This window comes from Tauraco erythrolophus, unplaced genomic scaffold (genome assembly GCF_009769465.1).
Source record: "Tauraco erythrolophus isolate bTauEry1 unplaced genomic scaffold, bTauEry1.pri scaffold_47_arrow_ctg1, whole genome shotgun sequence".
Lineage (NCBI taxonomy): Eukaryota > Metazoa > Chordata > Aves > Musophagiformes > Musophagidae > Tauraco > Tauraco erythrolophus.
Genome location: NW_028238616.1, coordinates 294,318 through 315,210, shown reverse-complemented (window position 1 = coordinate 315,210; position 20,893 = coordinate 294,318). Strand labels below are relative to the sequence as shown.

Below are 20,893 nucleotides of genomic sequence, written 5' to 3'. Positions count from 1 at the left end.
TGCTCCCATGTGTGCCCCCATGGGTGTCCGTGTGTCCCCTGGGTGCCCCCATAGATGTCCATGTGTCCCATGTGTGTCCCCATGAGTGTCCGTGTATCCCCACCCATGTCTGTGTGTCCTCTGGGTGCCCCCATGGGTGTCCGTGTGTCCCCACCCATGTCCGTGTGTCCCCTGGGTGCCCCCATGGGTGTCCGTGTGTCCCACCCATGTCCGTGTGTCCCACCCATGTCCGTGTGTCCCCTGGTGCCCCCATGAGTGTCCCTGTGCTCCCATGGGTGCCCCCATGGGTGTCCATGTGTCCCCCCCCACCCATGACCGTGTGTCCCCACGCGTGTCCCCACAGGTGCCACCCGTCCCCTCCCCGCAGGACCATGACCCCGGGGCTTCCCCTGCTGCTGCTGGCACTGGCGCTGCGGGGGGGCACGGGGAGCCCCCCCGGGCTCCCCCCGGGCCCCCCCCGGGTCCCCCCTGCGGGGCGGCGACGCTGGTGGCCATCCTGGGGCGCCTGCGGGAGCTGAGGGACAAGTGCGGGCGCTGCAGGGCCAGTGCGGGACAGCCGGGGCCCCCAGGCCGGCACTGGGTGCGTGGGGGCAGGGGGGGCATGTCGGGGAACATGGGGGGGGGGACACTGGGCGACATGGGAAGGGCATTGGGGGGATGGGGGGACATGGGGGGATGTGGGGCCATGGGGGGTCGTGGGGGGCCATTGGAAACGTGGCGTTTGGGGGGACGTGGGGGGGGTCATGGAGGGTCATGGGGGGACATGGGGGGTCATGGAGGGTCGTGGGGGGTCGTGAGGTGTCATGGGGGGACGTGGGGGGGTCATGGAAGGTCGGGGGTCATGGGCAGACATGAGGGGGGTCATGGGGGGCCATGCGGGTGGCATGTAGGGTGCCGGGGGGTGGGGTAGGGGGCCCGTGGGGGCCTTGTCACCTCGTGTCCCTCCCGCCCCCACAGGACACACGCTGGCCCGGGAGCTCTGTGCCCCTCCCGCCGGGAGGACTGCGGCTGCCCCTCCCCCCCCGCCTCGCCCCCCACCCCCCCGCCCCCCCCCCACCCCCCCTGTCCCCTCGGCTGCAGTGACCAGGGCCGCTGTCGGGGCGGCCGCTGCCGCTGCTTCCCCGGGTTCACCGGCCCCGACTGCGCCACCCCCGCCTGCCCCCCCGGCCGCGGCGGCCCCCACTGCGCCCTCGGTACGGCCCCACTGTCCCCGAGGGTCCCCGAGGGTCCCCAGTGCCCCCCCAGTGGTCCTTGAGGGTCCCCAAGTGCCCCCCAGTGGCCCCCGCGTGTCCCCGACGGTCCCCAGCGCCCACCCCAGTGGTCCCCAAGGGTCCCCGAGAGTCCCCAGTGCCCCCCCCAGTGGTCCTTGAGGGTCCCCAAGTGCCCCCCAATGGCCCCCGAGTGTCCCCAGTGCCCCCGCAGTGGTCCCTGAGGGTCCCCGACGGTCCCCAGCGCCCCCCCCCAGTGGTCCCCAAGGGTCCCCGAGCGTCCCCAGTGTCCCCCCAGTGGCTCCCTGAGTGTCCCCGAGTGTCCCCAGTGCCCCTGCAATGGTCTCTGAGGGTCACCAAGTGCCCCCCCAGTGGTCCCTGAGTGTCCCCGAGTGTCCCAGTGCCCCAGTGGCTCCCAAGTGTCCCCGAGTGTCCACAGTGCCCCCCCAGTGGTCCCCGAGTGTCCCCAGTGCCCCCCCAGTGCCCCGGCAGTGGTCCCCAAGTATCCCTAAGGGTCCCCAGTGCCCGCCCAGTGGTCCCCGAGGGTCCCCAGTGCCCCCCTCAGTGGTCCCTGAGGGTCCCCGAGTGTCCCCGAGGGTCCCCAGCGCCCCCCTCAGTGGTCCCCCAGTGGTTCCCGAGGGTCCCCAAGTGCCCCCCCAGTGGTCCCAAGTGTCCCCGAGTGTCCACAGTGCCCCCCCAGTGGTCCCCGAGGGTCCCTGGTGCCCCCCCAGTGGTCCCCGAGTGTCCCCAACCCATTGATCCCAGTGTCCCCCCCACCTGTCTCCCCTCCAGCTGTGGTGGACCCCGATGCCACCTTGGGGTTTCTCCCGGTGTCCTCTGGTGTCCTCCCAGTGCCCCGTCCCCGGGTGTCCTCACACTGTCCCTTTCCCATGGGTGCCCTATATCCCGGTGTCCCCATGGCTCGGGTGGCTGTGGTCCTTGGGTGTCCCCTCCACGTCCCCGTGGTGGCTCCATCAAGTGGCTGCCCTGTCCCATGGTGTCCCCATCTCAGGATGTCCCCATCCCATGGTGTCCCTGTCCTGTGGTGTCCTCGTGGTGTCTCAAAGGGTGTCCCTGTCCCATGGTATCTCCAAAGTGTCCCCATCCCATGGGTGCCCCATTCTGGGATGTCCCCAGGGTGTCCCCATCCCACGAGTGCCCCATCCCATGGTGTCTCCATCATGTCTTGAGGGATTCCCTGTCCCTCGGTGTTCCCAGAGTGTCCCCCTTCCATGGGTGCCCCGTCCCATGGTGTCCCCATCCCTTGGTGTCCACAGGATGTCCCCATCCCCTGAATTCCCTGTCCCGTGATGTCACCATCCTATGAGTCTTCTGTCCCCATGGTGTCTCAAGGGTTGTCCCCATCCCATGGACACCCCATCCTGTGGTGCCCCAAAGTGTCCCCACGGTGGCACCCGCTGATGGGACGGTGGCACCCGCTGATGGGACTGTGTCCCCACAGAAATCCCCTCGGTGACACCACGCTTGGCCACCCGCAACCAGACATCCTTCCGTGTGACGTGGCCCCGCCCCTCCGTGCCGGTGGATGGCTACCAGGTGGCCCTCATCCCCCTGGTGAGCCTGGGACGGGCACAGGGGTGGGGACAGGTTCCCGGTTCCATGGTGACCTCAGCGTGGTGGCCCCAACGTGACCTTCATCGCTAGGATGAGGTGGCATCCACGGCTGCCTGCTGCTGCCCCACTGGGGGACACTGGGGGGGTGTCCCTACAGTGTCCCCAACATGTCCCCAGTGTGCTCTTGTCCCCAGAGCCACCTCTTGCTGCCTAAGTCGGGGATGGGGACATCTTCCCAGCGTGTCCCTTGCCCCCGGGATGTGCCATGATGGTGTCATCCACCTGCTGCTTGGCTTGGAGGCAGGGATGTGTCCCCACCATGGTGTCCCCAGTGTCCCTAACATGCCCCCTACACCCAGTATGTCCCCAGGGTGTCCTCAGCATGTCCCCCAGCCCCAGGACAAGCCGTTGGCTGTAGCCACCTGGCTCAGGGATGAGGAAGTGTCCCTCGTGTGTCCCTCCTTTGTTGTCCCCAAGGCATCCCCATCATGTCCCCAGCATGTGCCTATCATGTCCCAGCATGTCCCCGTCATATCCCCAACATGTCCCCAGCATGTCCCGTCATGTCCCCAGCATATCCCCATCATGTCTCCAACATGTCCTCAGGCATGTCCCCAGTGTATCCCCATCGTGTCCCCAACATGTCCCCAGCATGTCCCCAACATGTCCTCATCGTGTCCCCATCATGTCTCCATCATATCCCCATCATGTCCCCATCATGTCCCCAGCATATCCCCATCGTGTCCCCAACATGTCCCTGTCATGTCCCCATCGTGTCCCCGGCGTGTTCCCAACATGTCCCCAACATGTCCCCAGCGTGTCCCCAGCATGTCCCCAGCATAGCCCCATCGTGTCCCCATCATGTCCCCATCGCATCCCCAGCATGTCCCTGTCATGTCCCCGTCATGTCCCAACATGTCCTCATGTTCCCATCATGTCTCCATCATGCCATCCGTCCTACACCATTCTATGATTCTATGGCCAGGTTGGATGGAGCCTTGAGTAGCCTGGTCTAGTTGAGAGGCGTCCCTGCCATGGCAGGGAGGTTGGATTAGATGATCTCTGAGGTCCCTTCCAGCCTGTGCCATTCTATGATTCTATGTCCCCATCATGTCCCCAACATGTCCCCATCATGTCTCCAGCATGTCCCCAACATGTCCCCAGCGTGTCCCCAATATGTCCCCAGCATGTGCCCAACATGTCCCCAGCATATCCCCAACATGTCCCCCACACGTCCCCAGCGTGTCCCCAGCACGTCCCCCCACGTCCCCAACATGTCCCCAGTGAATCCCCATCGTGTCCCCAACATGTCCCCAACATGTCCCCAGCGTGTCCCCAGCGTATCCCCAACATGTCCCCAGCGTGTGCCCATCGTGTGCCCAACCCTAGGAGAAGCCCTTGCCTGTGGCCACCTGCCTGCTGCCCGGCTCAGGGGCAGGTCCCACCATGGTGTCACCAGCATGTCCTTGGCCCTTGTCCCCAGGACGAGCCGGCGGCGATGACCACCCATGAGCTGCCGGGCTCCGCTGTCACCTTCGAGGTGACCGGGCTGGCACCCGGACGCAACCTTCGAGCTCTTCATCCAGGCGCGGCGGGACCAGCACCTCGGGGCGCCCGGCACCCTGCGCGTCCGCACCCGTACGTGCCGCTCGCGCAGCGCGGGGACTGTGTTGCATGGGGATGGCAGCGGGCGTGGGGACAGGGGTGGGGATGGCACGTGGGTGGGGTAGAGGATGGTGGTGGCGTAGTCATGGGTGTGGGGACGGGGTGGCACAGGCGTGGGGACGGGTGACGCAAGGATGGGGACAGTGATGGCATGGGGACAGGGTATGAGGACAATGATGGAGGTGGCGTGGTGACAGCACGGACAGTGTGGGGACTGGGGTGGAGATGGCACGGGATTGGGGTTGGGGACGGTGATGGCATGGTCATGGGTGTGGGAACAGCCATGGGGATGGCATGGAGACAGCATGGACACTGTGAGGACGGGGATGGCATGGGGACAGGGACAGGGACGGCATGGGGACAGGAATGGGAACAGCACAGGTGTGTGGACAGGGACAGCACGGGGATGGGGACAGTGATGGCATGGGGACAGGGGTGGCATAAGCAGAGGGATGGGGACAGGGATGAGGGTGCCATGGGTATGTCAACAGTGATGGCACAGGGATGGGGACAGGGACAGTGGCAGCGTGGGCATGGGGCATGGGCATGGGATGGGCACAGAGACGGGGACAGGTATGGGGGTGGCACAGACGTGTGGACAGGGATGGGGACAGTGATGTCATGATGTCATGGGTGTGGGGACAGCGATGGGCACAGCTTGGGCATGGGGACAGGGTGAGGACAGGGATGGGGACAGCGTAGGCATAGGCATGGGCATGGCATGGGGATGGGGACGCATGGGCACAGGCGTGGTGACAGGGACAACATGGGATGGTGACACGGACAACACATGGATGGGGACAGCGAAGGGATGGGAATGGCACAGGGAGAGAGACAGGGTGGGAATGAGGCCATGGGGACATGGGGACAGGATGGGTGGGGACGAGCATGGGGATGGGGACAGGGATGGTGCCTGCAGCCTCCATCCATCCCCACGTGTCCATGTGTCCTTACGGCTCTGCGGATCCGCATGCGTCTGTCTGTCCTGGTGGGTCTGTGTCACCGGTTTGTCCCTGTGGATCCGTGTGTCCCCTTGGGCCCATCTATCTGCAGCTGTCCCCATGTGTCCCTTTGGGTCCGTGTGTCCCCGTGGACTTCTCTGTCCCCATGGGCCTGTGTGTACTCATAAGCTTCTCTGTCCCCATGGGTCCATGTGTCCCCATGGGCTTGTCTGTCCCCATGGGTCCACGTGTCCCCATGGGTCCATGTGTCCCCATGTGTCCCTTTGGGTCCATGTGTCCCCGTGGACTTCTCTGTCCCCATGGGTCCATGTGTCCCATGGGTCCCCATGGGCTTGTCTGTCCCCATGCGTCCATGTGTCCCATGGACCCATCTGTCCCCAGGGGTCCACATGACACCCATGGCTTCCACGTGTCCCCACATCTCCTGGTGCTTCCCCGTGCGTCCCTCTGTTGCCCAGGTCCAGATGTCCCCAGTCTGTCCCCGTCAGTCCATCTGTCCCAGTCTGTTCCCATGAGCCTGGGTGTCCCCAGTCCATCCTCATGGGTGTCCCTGGTCGGACCCTATGCGTCTGTCTGTCCCTGTCCCTTCCAGTATCTATCCGTTCCCCTCGTGCTCTGGCAGATGGGGACTTTTTGGGATGGGTTGATGACCCTGGTCCCCTTTGCTCTCGCAGTGCTTGCCCAGACTCTGCCCACCCACAGGAGGTCCCCAGGGGTCCCCTCAGGGTTCCCTGGGGTCTCCCAGCGTCACCTGTGGTCCCAGCGTCACCATCAGCCCGAGGGTCTTCGGCATCCCCAAGGTCCCCAGTATCACCAGCATCCCCTGGGTCACCAGAGTCCCTGGGATCACCGGCATCACCAGTGTCACCAGATGCATCCTTGGGGTCACCAGGGTCTTTGGGGTCATCAGCATCTCCAAGGTTTCCAGCCTCCCAGTATCTCGAGAGTCCCCGAGGTCCTCAGCACCTCTGAGGTCCTCAGTGTCACCAGAGTCCCCAGCATCACCAGCGTCCCAGAATCCGCAGGGTCACCAGTGTCCCCAAGGTCCCCAGAGGCACCATCATCCCCAGTGTCTCCAAGGCCACCTGCATCTCCACGGTCCCCAGCATCACCACAGTCCCCTGTGTCACCTCTGTCTCCATGGTCGCCAGTGTCCCCAGCATCCCCACTGTCCCCAGTGCTCCCAGGTGGCCCATCCCTGCATGACCTGGGGGCCAAGCTCTCCTCCTACAATGGCTCCTTGCTGCAGCGCCTGGAGAGCCACCTCCGGGCTACGAACTTCCCCCTCCGGGGCAACCAAACAGTGCCAGCGGTGGCCCGTGCCATCCTCTCGTACCTTCTGCGCCGCAGCCCAGCCCCATTGCGTCACCAGCTTCTCCGCCAGATCCCCCACCCCAAGCCCCAGTTGATGCCGGGCGCCGCCGGCGAGGCTCTGGTGGACCTGGATGGACTGCGGGGCCACGCAGAGACTGTAGTGATCCGTTACCGGCTCCTGCAAGAGCCGGAGGGGGCCGAGGGGGAGCTACAGGTGCCAGGGGACACGGCGGTGGCCCGGGTGCCAGGGCTGGTGCCGGGCGCCATGTACCGGGTGGAGGTGCACGGCGTGGTGCGGGGGCACGTCTCCAAGTCCTACACATTCCTGGTGACAGCAGGTGGGTGATGGGGATGGAGATGGGGACAACATTGCATGGGAACATCCCATAACCGTCCACTCCTGTTTTGGGTGCAGGAGTCAGGTGGCACTGATGAGCCCTCACGGACTGGGAGCACATGTATGAGATGGAGTTGACTGAGCCCCAGGTGCCGTAGCCAAAGCAGGTACCATCAGGTGGTCCATGGCAGCAGTGGCAGGGACCTAGGTGTTCAGGCTCAACTGCTCTTGGGAGTGAAATTGGGGATGGGTGGATGGGTGGGAGGGTGAGTGGATGGATGATGGTTGGATGGAAGATGGAATGTTTAGGTAGATAGGTGGGTGGATGGATGGTAGGTGGTAGTTGGCTGGCTGGCTGGATGAGTGGATCATGGATAGAAAGGGTGGGTAGATGGTTGGATGGATGGTTGAATGGATTTGTGATGGATGGACAATGATTTAGTGTATAGAAGGTTGGATAGATAGGTGGGTGGATGGGTGAGTGGAAGGTTGGATGGGGTGGATGGAAGGATGGATGGTTGAGTTGGATGGTGGCTGGATGAATATGGAATGTTGGATAGATAGGTGGGTCGATGGGTGGATGGATGGACGATGGTTTGATGGATCGAAGGTTGGATAGATGGATGAGTGGGCAGATTCAAGGACTGATGTAAGGACAAGTGGAAAATGGATCCTTTGATATGAATGGATGGAAGCCTGGATCCTTGAATGAACAAATGAGGGGACAGACAGAGAAATGGACTGGTGGATGCAAATGGACAAAGAACAGAATGAATGGATGATTGGATGGATGAGTGGACACCCAGTTGGATCAATGGGAGGATGGGTGGGATGACTGAGTGCTTGGATTGAAGGGTGGATGAGCAGATGGTTCAGCAGAAGGACACACAGATGGGTAGATCTTCATGTTCTGCTTTGTGCCATCTCCACTGCAGTGCCAGCCCCACCATCGGAGGAACCACCACCTCGGCCCGCCTGGGCGAGCTCATGATCTCCCAGGTCACCTCCAACTCCGTCCAGCTGGAGTGGAACGTCCTCGAGGGCACCTTTGACTCCTTCACGGTGCAGTACAGGGATGCACAAGGCCAACCTCAGGCACTTGCGGTTGATGGTGGATCCCGCACGGTGACTGTCCCTGGGCTGTCCCCATCCCGCCGCTACAAGTTCAACCTGTACGGGGTGTGGGGTCGGAAACGGATTGGTCTTATCTCCACGGACGCCGTCACAGGTGAGGACATCTCTGGGCCCCGTCTATGTCCTCTGTGGGGGCTGGGTTTGAAATGAGTCAGGAGCCTTGTCGGGTCCTTTGGCCTTGAGGGATCTGGGAGGAGCATCTGGCCTTGATTTGGTGGTGGACATGTGCAAGGTCAGAGGGATGGAGGGATGTTTGAGTGAAAGGGTGGCTGATTGGGTGGTGGGTAGGTGGATAGATGGATGGGATTAAATGGGCATTGTTGGGATTGGATGGGTGGATGGATGGATTGATGGAATGGATGAATAGATGGGATTAGATGGATGAATAGATGGGATTAAATGGATGGATGGGTGGTTCAGGATGGATGGATGGACAGTTAGGACTGGATGGATTGGATGTTGGGATTGACTGGCTAGCTGGATGGATGGAAAAATGATTGGGTGGACTGATGACAGCTGAATAGATGGATGGATGGATGGAAGCATGGGTGGTGAGATGGACAGTCAGACTGTTCAATGAGTGAATGGATGGATGGTTGCATGCTTGGATGGCTAGGTTCCATGAACTGGTGTGAGGAACAAGGGTCATGGAAAGGTGATGGGTGACTGGTTAGAAGGAAGCATAGGTAGGAAGACACATGGATGGATGGATGGATGGATGGATGGATGGATGGATGGATGGATGGATGGATGGATGGATGAATTGCCTGACAAAGGGGTAATTGGATGGATGAACAGATGAGTGGACAGTCAACTTGAGGAACAGGAAATGGATGGAAGGGGGATGATTGAGTGAGTCAAGTGATGGGTGAGTGATGAGACAGATGGAGGGATAGGCAGATAGATGGATGGATAGATGGATAGATGGATAGGTGGAGGGTCATCAGTCCTGCATTGTGCTTTCCTGTTGCAGCTGCAGCCGAGCCAGAGGAGGAACCACCATCCCCGCCCCGCCTGGGCGAGCTCACGGCCTCCCAGGTCACCCCCGACTCCGTCCAGCTGCAGTGGAGCGTCCCCGAGGGCACCTTTGACTCCTTCACGGTGCAGTACAAGGATGCCCAAGGGCAGCCCCAGGTGCTGCCCGTGGACGGTGGTTCCCGCACGGTGACCGTCCCTGGACTGTCCCCGTCCCGCCGCTACAAGTTCAACCTGTACGGGGTGTGGGGTCGGAAACGCCTGGGCCCCATCTCCACCGACGCTGTCACAGGTGAGGGGGCTGTGGGCCCTCTGCAGACCATGGGGTTGTCAAAGACAGAACGTTGGGCGGGGCCCATGGTCAGTTGCTTGTGCCTCTTGGGAAACAGGAACAGCTTTTGGTGGTGATGTGGGCTGGATGTCTGGATGGGTTCCACCAAAGTTGGAAGACTGAAGGGAGAGATTGATGGGAATAGGGGCCCAAGAAAGCTGTGTAATATTCAAGGATCACCTCCTCCAAGCTCAGGAGCGGTGCATCCCACAAAGAGAAAGTCAGGTAGGAACACCAGGAGGTCTGCTTGGATGAGCAAGGAGCTCCTGGACCAACTTGGACATGAAAAGAAGGACTCCAGAGGGTGGAAGCAAGGACAGGTAGCCTGGGAAGAATACAGAGCAATTGTCCGAGCAACCAGAGCTCAGGTTAGGAAAGCCAAAGCCCTGATAGAGCTAAATCTGGCCAGGGACATCAAGGGCAACAAGAAAAACTTCTATAGCTATGTCAGTGATAAAAAGAGATCTAGGGAAGATGTAGGCCCTCTCCAGAAGGAAATGGGGGACCTGGCCACCCAGGATATGGAGAAGGCTGAGGTTCTCAACGACTTCTTTGCCTCAGTCTTCCCTGGCAAGAGCTCCAGCGGCACAGCCCGAGTCGCAGAAGACAAAGGCAGGGACTGGGAGAATGAAGAACCGCCCACTGTAGGAAAAAGATCAGGTTCGAGACCTGGTGAAGTTCCCACTGACTGGGAAAGGGGAAACACAGCCCCATTTTAAAAAGGGGAAAAACGACCCAGGGAACGACAGGCCAGTCAGTCTCACCTCTGGGCCCGGCAAGATCATGGAGCAGATCCTCCTGGCGACTATGCTAAGGCACGTGGAAAATAAGGAGGTGACTGGTGACAGCCAACATGGGCTTCAGCAAGGGCAAATCCTGCCTGACTAATTTGGTGGCCTTCTATGATGAGGTCACAGCATTGATGGATCGGGGAAGAGCAACTGACATCGTCTGCCTGGACTTATCTAAAGCATTTGATACTGTCCCACACGACATCCTTGTCTCTAAATTGGAAAGACATGGTTTTCATGGATGGACCACTGGGTGGATAAGGAATTGGCTTGGATGGTCACACTCAAAGAGTTGTGGTCAACGGTTCAATGTCCACGTGGAGGCCAGTGAGGAGTGGTGTTCCTCAGGGGTTAGTACTGGGACCAGTGCTATTTAACATCTTTATTGGGGACATGGACAGTGGGATCGAGTGCACCCTCAGCAAGTTTGCAGATGACACCAAGCTGGGTGGTGTTGGTGGACACGCTGGAGGGAAGGGATGCCATCCAGAGGGACCTTGACAGGATGGAGAGGGGGCCTGTGTGAACCTCATGAAGTTCAACAAGGCCAAGCGCAAGGTCCTGCACGTGGGGCAGGGCAATCCCAAGCACAAGACAGGCTGGGCGGAGAATGGATGGAGAGCAGCCCTGAGGAGAAGGACTTGGGAGTGCTGGTGGGTGAGAAGCTCACCATGAGCCGGCACTGTGCGCTGGCAGCCAGAGAGCCAACCGTGCCCTGGGCCTGCACCCAGAGCAGCGTGGGCAGCAGGTCGAGGTGGGGGATTCTGCCCCTCTGCTCTGCTCTCCTGAGACCCCCCCTGCAGTGCTGCATTCAGCTCTGGGGTCCCCAACATCAGAAGGACATGGAGCTGCTGGAGCAAGTCCAGAGGAGGCCACGAAGATGACCCGAGGGCTGGAGCACCTCTGCTATGGAGACGGGCTGGGAGAGTTTGGGGTGTTCAGCCTGGAGAAGAGAAGGGTCTGGGGAGACCTTCCAGCACCTCCCAGTACCTAAAGGGGCTACAGGAAAGCTGGAGAGGGGCTTTGGACAAGGGCACGGAGTGACAGGACACAGGGTGATGGCTTTGAACTGGAAGAGGGGAGATTTCCGTGGGATCCAAGGAAGAAATTCTTCCCACTGAGGGTGCTGAGGCACTGGCACAGGGTGCCCAGAGAAGCTGTGGCTGCCCCATCCCTGGCAGTGTGCCAGGCCAGGTTGGATGAGGCTTGGAGCAACCTGGTGTAGTGGACGGTGTCCCCTGCCCATGGCAGGGGGGTGGGAACTGGATGATCTTTGCGGTCCCTTCCAACGCAAACATTCTGTGACTCTGTGATCTATGGAATGATGGATTCTAGAAAGAGTTTTGCTTTCTGGGTGAAAAGTTGGTTTTATAGATAGGCTAAAGTTCAAGCAGATGTTGTCCTGAGAAGGTGGATGTATGGATGGTTAAATGGTGGTTCAATGAATCCATGAATGAATGTTTTGACGAATGGATGGATGGTTGGATGAATGAGTGTGATTCAGGGACTGAAATGTGGTTGTGATGGTTGGATGGACACATGGTTAGATGGCAGCACGGAAGGGTGTATGGATGGAGGGACACTGGGAGAATTTGTTGCAAGTCTGTTGGTCATCGGAGTGAGGGTTGGATAGTTGATGGTTTCAATGGAGGAACGGGTCCAAGGAGTGACTTGGGGAGAAGTTGGCATGGGACCGGATTCGATGGAAATACAGAGGGAAGGATTTTTTTTTTTGGATGGAATGGAGCGATGGATGTTTGGATGGTTTAATGGCTGGATGGATGATTAGATGGGAGTGGTGGCTGGAGCGTGGACTGGATGGTTGTTTGGATGGGTGGATACTGGCATAGGGGATGGATGGATGGATGGATGGATGGATGGATGGATGGATGGATGAGACTATGGTGAGATAGAAAAAGGATGGACGTATAGAGTGATGGACACTTCACAGTCTATGGCCAACGTTGTGTCGACTCTGTTGCAGCTCCAGCCGAGCCAGAGGAGGAACCACCATCCCCGCCCCGCCTGGGCGAGCTCACGGCCTCCCAGGTCACCCCGACTCCGTCCAGCTGCAGTGGAGCGTCCCCGAGGGCACCTTTGACTCCTTCACGGTGCAGTACAGGGATGCCCAAGGGGCAGCCCCAGGTGCTGCCCGTGGACGGTGGTTCCCGCACGGTGACCGTCCCTGGGCTGTCCCCGTCCCGCCGCTACAAGTTCAACCTGTACGGGGTGTGGGGTCAGAATCGCCTGGGCCCCATCTCCACCGACGCTGTCACAGGTGAGGGGGCTTTGGGCTCCATCCGTGTTCCCTGCTGGTTCCAGTTTGCAGCGTGGCAGGAGCTGGGGGCAACGGGGACATGTCTTGGGAGCTGACTGTTGGCCCGGATGTAGTGATGGGTACAGGGAAGAGATGGATCAATGGGTGGGTGGATGGACAGATGGATGGATGGATGGAAGGATCGATGGAAGGATGGGTGGGACCAGGCAGTGGAGGGAATGAATGTGAGTCTGCTGTTGGGTGACTGGTTTTGTGAATGGATGGAAAGAACGGCAGTTGTATGCTGAATAGATGGAAAGAAGGATGGTTGGACGTGTGTCCTGGCTGGCTGAATAACTGAATGTTTGGGTGGATTTAGGGTTGGATGGTGGGATGGATTCTTGGCCCAATGTGTAGAAGGTGTTGGATTGGAAGCTGAGTGTTGGATGGATGTTTGGAAGCATGCGACTATGCTAAGGCACATAGAAAATAAGGTGATTGGTGACAGCCAACATGGCTTCACTAAGGGCAAATCCTGCCTGACTAATTTGGTGGCCTTCTATGATGAGGTCACAGCATTGATGGATCGGGGACGAGCAACTGTCATTTGTCTGCCTGGACTTATCCAAAGCATTTGGACACTGTCCCACCGACATCCTTGTCTCTAATTGGAAAGACGTGGTTTGGATGGATGGACCCACTGGGTGGATAAGGAATTGGCTGGATGGTCACACTCAAAGAGTTGTGGTCAACGGTTCAATGTCCAAGTGGAGGCCAGTGAGGAGTGGTGTTCCTCAGGGGTCAGTACTGGGACCAGGTGCTATTAACATCTTTGTTGGAGACATGGACAGTGGGATCGAGTGCACCCTCAGCAAGTCTGCAGATGACACCAAGTTGTGTGGTGTTGTGGGCACGCTGGAGGGAAGGGATGCCATCCAGAGGGACCTTGACAGGCCGGAGAGGTGGGCCTGTGTGAACCTCATGGAGTTCAACAAGGCAAGTGCAAGGTCCTGCACGTGGGTCGGGGCAATCCCAAGCACAAGGACAGGCTGGGCAGAGAAGGATGGAGAGCAGCCTGAGGAGAAGGACTTGGGAGTGCTGGTGGGTGAGAAGCTCACCATGAGCTGGCACCGTGCGCTGGCAGCCCAGAGAGCCACCCGTGCCCAGGGCTGCACCCAGAGCAGCAGGGCAGCAGGTCGAGGGGGGATTCTGTCCCTCTGCTCTGCTCTTCTGAGACCCCATCTGGAATACTGCGTTCAGCTCTGGAGTCCCCAGCACAAGAAGGACACGGAGCTACTGGAGTGAGTCCAGAGGAGGCCACGAAGATGATCTGAGGGCTGGAGCACCTCTGCTATGGAGACAGGCTGGGAGAGTTGGGGCTGTTCAGCCTGGAGAAGAGAAGGCTCCGGGGGTGATCTTATAGCAGCCTTCCAGTGCCTAAAGGGGGCCTACAGAAAAGCTGGAGAGGGACTTCTTACAAGGGCGTGTAGTGACAGGACACAGGGTGATGGCTTTGAACTGAAAGAAGATGGAAGGAAGACATTCCACACATGGAAGACATTCCTTCCACATTAGATGGAAGGAAGACATTCTTCACCATGATGGTGGTGAGGCACTGGGACAGGCTGCCCAGAGAAGCTGTGGCTGCCCCATCCCTGGAAGTGTTCCAGGCCAGGCTGGATGGGGCTTTGGGCAACCTGGTGTAGTGGGGGGTGGTCCCTGCCCATGGCAGGGGGGTTGGAACTGGATGATCTTTGAGGTCCCTTCCAACCCTAACCACTCTGTGACTCCATGATTACACAATAAATGAACATGCGGCTTGTTGAATGCCTGGAGAACCGGATAGTTGTGGGATGGATGGAGGGGTGAATGGGCGAATGAAAGGCTGGCTGAATGCTCACACCGATGGACAGCTGGATGGCTGGATAGTTTGATGGACGAATCGATGGTGGATGGTTGAGTTTGTGGCTGGTTCACAGACTGAGTGGTTGAAAGTACTTTCTAGATGCGTAGTTGGATGGAAGGACAGAAGGGTGGGAAGAAGGAGGGACATTGGGATAGTTTGTCGGTTGTTTGGAGGATCAGGTGAATGGTTTGATAGTTCGATGGTTCTGTGGAGGGATAGATTTGAGAACCAACTGAAGGAACAGTGCATGGAAAGACAGGTGATTGGATGGATGGATGGATGAGTCTACAGTGAGATAGAAAAAGGATTGACGTATGGAGCGATGGACACTTCACAGCCTATGGCCTACGTTGTGTCCTCTCTGTTGCAGCTCCAGCCGAGCCAGAGGAAGGAACCACCATCCCCGCCCCCGCCTTGGCGAGCTCACGGCCTCCCAGGTCACCCCCGACTCCGTCCAGCTGCAGTGGAGCGTCCCGAGGGCACCTTTGACTCCTTCACGGTGCAGTACAGGGATGCCCAAGGGCAGCCCAGGTGCTGCCCGTGTACGGTGGTTCCCGCACGGTGACGCTCCCTGGGCGTCCCCGTCCCGCCGCTACAAGTTCAACCTGTAGGGGTGTGGGGGTCGGAAACGCCTGCTGCCCATCTCCACCGACGCTGTCACAGGTGAGGGGGCTGTGGGCCCTCTGCAGACCATGGGGTTGTCAAAGACAGAACGTTGGGCGGGGCCCATGGTCAGTTGCTTGGGCCTCTTGGGAAACAGGTGCAGCTGTTGGGTGGTGATGTGGGCCTGGATGTCCGGTTGGTTGCGTGGAAGTTAGGAGGGTGAGGGAGAGGTATGATGCCTGGATGGACATATGGGTTCTTGAAAGAATTTTCCTGTTTGGGTGATGGTGGGTGGATGGATAAATGGATGGATGGATGGATGATGGATGGATGGATGGATGGACGGATGGATGGATGGATAACCGGTTTCGTGATGGATGGAGGGAGCATTGGTGAAAGAATGTTTGGTTCCTTGACTGGATGGATCCATGGATGAATACTTAGATGAACATGTGGATGTTGATGGCCTACGTTGTGTCGTCTCTGTTGCCGCTCCAGCCGAGCCAGAGGAGGAACCACCATCCCCACCCCGCATGGGCGAGCTCACGGCCTCCCAGGTCACCCCGACTCCGTCCAGCTGCAGTGGAGCGTCCCCGAGGGCACCTTTGACTCCTTCACGGTGCAGTACAGGGATGCCCAAGGCAGCCCCAGGTGCTGCCCGTGGACGGTGGTTCCCGCACGGTGACCGTCCCTGGGCTGTCCCCGTCCCGCCGCTACAAGTTCAACCTGTACGGGTGTGTGGGGTCGGAATCGCCTGGGCCCCATCTCCACCGACGCTGTCACAGGTGAGGGGGCCATGGGCCATTTCTGTGTCCTCTTTGGGCTCCGTATTTAGAGCCAGGCGGGAGCTGGGGCAGGGCCTGCGGTGATGCCTTGGGCCTGGTGCGGAATGGGAGTGGCTGTTGGGGGCTGCCTGGGGGATGGCTGGAGGTTTGGTACATGGGCGGTTGGAGGGATGGAGGTATGGTTGGATGGATGGTTGGATGGATGGTTGGACGGAGGATGGTTGGATGGATGGATGGATGGATGGATGGATGATGAATAACTGAATGGTTGAGTGCATTTAGGGTTGGGTGGATTCTTGGCCCAATGTGTAGAAGGTGTTGGATTGGAAGCTGAGTGGTTGGATGGATGTTTGGAAGCATGGATTCACAGAAGATGAAATGGATGGATGAATGAATGCTTGGGTGGAGAGATAGATGAAGGGATGGAGAGGTCAAGAGATGGACGTGTGGATGTTGGGATGGATGGATGGATGGATGGATTTATGGGCAGATGGACACATGAATGGATACACAGATGGTGGAGGTGGAACACGTTGATAAGAAGCAGAGGGAGAACTGGACAGGCTGGTGGGATGCCAACGGGCTCTGTTAAGGACTGGCTGGCAGATTGCAAGCCCCGATGGAAGTTGCTTATGGAAATAGGAGATGGGGGGCTGGAGGCTGGGTGGCTGCTTGAAGAACGAGCCAGAGAGATGGATGTGTTTGGGGCAACTGATTGGTTTGGTGGGTGGGTGGCTGATGATCTCGATGGATGGAAAGCTGGATGGATGGCCAGACGGATGGATTGCTGGATGTTCATGCCCTGCGTTGTGTCGTCTCTGTTGCAGCTCCAGCAGAGCCAGAGGAGGAACCACCATCCCCGCCCCGCCTGGGCGAGCTCACGGCCTCCCAGGTCACCCCCGACTCCGTCCAGCTGCAGTGGAGCGTCCCGAGGGCACCTTTGACTCCTTCACGGTGCAGTACAAGGACGCCCAAGGGCAGCCCCAGGTGCTGCCCGTGGACGGTGGTTCCCGCACGGTGACCGTCCCTGGGCTGTCCCCGTCCCGCCGCTACAAGTTCAACCTGTACGGGGTGTGGGGTCGGAAACGCCTGGGCCCCATCTCCACCGACGCTGTCACAGGTGAGGGGCTTTGGGCTCCATCCGTGTTCCCTGCTGGTTCCAGTTTGCAGTGTGGCAGGAGCTGGGGCAACGGGGACATGTCTTGGGTTGCTGACTGTTGGCCGGATGTAGGGATGAGCACAGGGAAGAGATGGATCGATGGGTGAGTGGATGGACGGATGGACGGGTGGAAGGATGGGATGGATGGATGGAAGGATGGAGGGATGGATGGAAGGATGGGTGGACAGGCAGGTGGTGGAATGAATGTGAGTCTGCTGGTTGGGTGACTGGTTTTGTGAATGGATGGAAAGAACGGCGGTTGTATGCTGAATAGATGGAAAGAAGGATGGTTGGACGTGTGGCTGGCTTGTGAATAACTGAATGGTTGGGTGGATTTAGGGTTGGATGGTGGGATGTATTCTTGGCCCATGTGTAGAAGGTGTTGGATTGGAAGCTGAGTGGTTGGATGGATGTTTGGAAGTATGGATTCACAGAAGATTAAATGAATGGATGAAAGCTTGAGTGGAGAGATAGATCACAGAATCACAGAATGTCTGGGATTGGAAGGGACCTCAAAGGATCATCTTGTCCAATCCCCATGCTGGAGCAGGACCACCTAGATCAGATCACACAAGAACGCGTCCAGGTGGGTTTGAACATCTCCAGAGAAGGAGACTCCACAGCCTCTCTGGGCAGCCTGTTCCAGTGTTTTGTTACCCTTACTGGGAAGAAGTTCTTCCTCATGTTTAAGCGGAACCTCCTATGTTCCAGCTTATATCCATTTCCCCTTGTCCTGTCATGGATGCCACTGAGAAGAGCCTGGCTCCGTCCTCATGGCAGTCGCCCTTTCCATATTTCTAAACATGAATGAGGTCCCCCCTCAGTCTCCTCTTCTCCAAGCTAAAGAGACCCATCTCCCTCAGCCTTTCCTCATCAGGGAGATGCTCCACTCCCTTCATCATCGTCGTGGCCCTGCGCTGGACTCTCTCCAGCAGTTCGTTGTCCTTCTTGAGCTGAGGGGCCTAGAACTGGACACAATATTCCAGATCCTGGCCTCGCCGGGGCAGAGTAGATGGGGAGGAGAACCTCTCTCGACCTACTCACCACACCCCTTCTAGTACACCCAGGATGCCATTGGCCTCTTGGCCACCAGGGCACATTGCTGGCTCGTGGCCATCCTGCTGTCCACCAGCACCCCCAGGTCCCTTTCCCCTGTGCTGCTCCCCAGCAGTTCAGTCCCCAACTCGTACTGGTACATGGGGTTGTTCTCACCCAGATGCAAGACTCTACACTTGCCCTTGTTGTATTGCATTAAACTTCTCCCCGCCCAACTCTCCAGCCTGCCCAGGTCTCTCTGACTGGCAGCACAGCCCTCAGGTGCGTCAGCCACTCCTCCCAGTCAGTGCCATCAGCAAACTTGCTGACCATGCACTCTATTCCCTCATCCAAGTCATCGATGAATCATAGAATCATAGAATGGTTAGGGCTGGAAGGGACCTTCAAAGGTCATCTAGTCCAACCCCCCTGCAAGGAACAGGGATATCTCCAACTAGATCAGGTTGCTCAGGGCCTCATCCAACCTGGCCTTGAACATCTCCAGGGATGGAGCAATGAATATGTTGAACAATACTGGTCCCAGTACCAACCCTTGAGGGACTCCATCGGATACAGGCCTCCAACTGGACTCTGTCCCATTGACCACGACTCTCTGGCTTCTATCCTTCAGCCAGTTCACAATCCACCTCACTACCCGATCATCCAGACCACACTTCCCAGTTTTAGCTGTGAGGATGCCGTGGGAGACTGTGTCAAATGCATGAAGGGATGGAGAGGTCCAGGAGATGGAAGTGTGGATGTTGAATAGATGAATGGATGGATGGATGGATGGATGTATGGATGGATGGATGGATGGATGGATGTTTGAACAGATGCAGGAGTGAATGGATGTCTGCTACAGAACACCTGACCAGGAGGACTGGGTGGATGAGGCCCTCTACAGACAGATAAGAGCTGCCTCACGTTCACGAGCCCTGGTCCTCATGGGGACTTCAACCACCCCGATATCTGTTGGAAGGACAACACAGCAAGGCATAGGCAATCCAGGAGGTTCCTAGAATTCATGGATGAGAAATTCCTTCTCCAAGTGGTAGAGGAACCAAGGAGGAGAGGTGCTTTGCTGGACCTTGTTCTCACCGACAAAGATGGCCTGGTGAGGAACGTGACACTCAAGGACAGCCTGGCTGCAGTGACCATGAAATGGTGGAATTCAAGATACTTAGAGAAGCAAGGAGGGTGCACAGCAGGCTCACTACCCTGGATTTCAGGAGAGCAGACTTTGGCCTCTTCAGGGATCTCCTCGCTAGAGTACAGTGGGATGAGGCCCTGCAGGGAAGAGGGGCCAAGAAAGCTGGTTGATATTCAAGGATCACCTCCTCCAAGCTCAGGAGCGGTGCATCCCAACAGATGAGAAGTCAGGTAGGAACACCAGGAGGCCCGCATGGATGAACAAGGAGCTCCTGGACCAACTCGGACATGAAATGAAGGGCCTCCAGAGGGTGGAAGCAAGGACAGGTAGTCTGGGAAGAATACAGAGTGATTGTCCGAGCAACCAGAGATCAGGTTAGGAAAGCCAAAGCCCTGATAGAGCTAAATCTGGCCAGGGACATCAAGGGCAACAAGAAAACTTCAATAGATATGTCAGTGATAAAAGAGATCTAGGGAAGATGTAGACCCTCTCCGGAGGGAAACGGGGGACCTGGCCACCCAGGATATGGAGAAGGCTGAGGTTCTCAACGACTTCTTTGCCTCAGTCTTCACTGGCAAGAGCTCCAGCGGCACAGCCCGAGTCGCAGGAAGACAAAGGCAGGAACTGGGAGAATGAAGAACGCCCACTGTAGGAGAAGATCAGGTTGGAGACCATCTAAAGAACCTGAAGGTGGACAAGTCCATGGGACCTGATGAGGTGCATCTGCGGGTCCTGAGGGAACTGGCAGATGAAGTTGCTAAGCCACTGCCATCATATTTCAGAAGTCGTGGCAATCTGGTGAAGTTCCCACTGACTGGAAAGGGGAAACACAGCCCCCATCTTTTAAAAAGGGGAAAAACGACCCAGGGAACGACAGGCCAGTCAGTCTCACCTCTGGGCCGGCCAAGATCATGGAGCAGATCCTCCTGGCGACTATGCGAAGGCACATGGAAAACAAGGAGGTGATTGGTGACAGCCAACATGGCTTCACCAAGGGCAAATCCTGCCTGACTAATTTGGTGGCCTTCTATGATGAGGTCACAGCATTGATGGATCGGGGAAGAGCAACTGACATCGTCTGCCTGGACTTGTCCAAAGCATTTGACACTGTCCCACACGACATCCTTGTCTCTAAACTGGAAAGACGTGGTCTTGATGGATGGACCACTGGGTGGATAAGGAATTGGCTGGATGGTCACACTCAAAGAGTTGTGGTCAACGGTTCAATGTCCAAGTGGAGGCCAGGTGACGAGTGGTGTTCTCAGGGGTCAGTACTGGGACCAGTGCTATTTAACATCTTTGTTGGAGACATGGACAGTGGGATCGAGTGCACCCTCAGCAAGTTTGCAGATGACACCAAGCTGGGTGGTGTGGTGGACACGCTGGAGGGAAGGGATGCCATCCAGAGGGACCTTGACAGGCTGGAGAGGTGGGCCTGTGTGAATCTCATGAAGTTCAACAAGGCCAAGCGCAAGGTCCTGCACGTGGGTCGGGGCAATCCCAAGCACAAGGACAGGCTGGGCAGGAGAATGGATGGAGAGCAGCCCTGAGGAGAAGGACTTGGGAGTGCTGGTGGGTGAGAAGCTCACCATGAGCCGGCACCGTGCGCTGGCAGCCCAGAAAGCCACCTGTGCCCTGGGCTGCACCCAGAGCAGCGTGGGCCGCAGGGCGAGGGGGGGGATTCTGCCCCTCTGCTCTGCTCTCCT

At 58.3% G+C, this 20,893-nt stretch overlaps 1 protein-coding gene across 1 annotated transcript in view; it reads left to right on the top strand.

The window, feature by feature from the left end:
* Positions 1 to 371: 371 nt before the first annotated feature.
* Positions 372 to 20,893, top strand: part of LOC147525961 (tenascin-X-like) — a 142,170-nt gene continuing 121,648 nt past the window's right edge. The window contains 21 exon segments of the mRNA XM_086630709.1: positions 372 to 431; positions 434 to 509; positions 512 to 547; positions 550 to 580; positions 1,066 to 1,193; positions 2,671 to 2,783; positions 4,267 to 4,347; positions 4,349 to 4,421; positions 6,085 to 6,143; positions 6,146 to 6,273; positions 6,419 to 7,116; positions 7,161 to 7,205; positions 7,208 to 7,228; positions 8,003 to 8,032; positions 8,035 to 8,289; positions 9,175 to 9,462; positions 12,277 to 12,342; positions 12,345 to 12,424; positions 12,426 to 12,570; positions 16,671 to 16,766; positions 16,769 to 16,963. Of these exon segments, the coding sequence (XP_086486835.1) occupies positions 372 to 431; positions 434 to 509; positions 512 to 547; positions 550 to 580; positions 1,066 to 1,193; positions 2,671 to 2,783; positions 4,267 to 4,347; positions 4,349 to 4,421; positions 6,085 to 6,143; positions 6,146 to 6,273; positions 6,419 to 7,116; positions 7,161 to 7,205; positions 7,208 to 7,228; positions 8,003 to 8,032; positions 8,035 to 8,289; positions 9,175 to 9,462; positions 12,277 to 12,342; positions 12,345 to 12,424; positions 12,426 to 12,570; positions 16,671 to 16,766; positions 16,769 to 16,963 (2,704 nt within the window).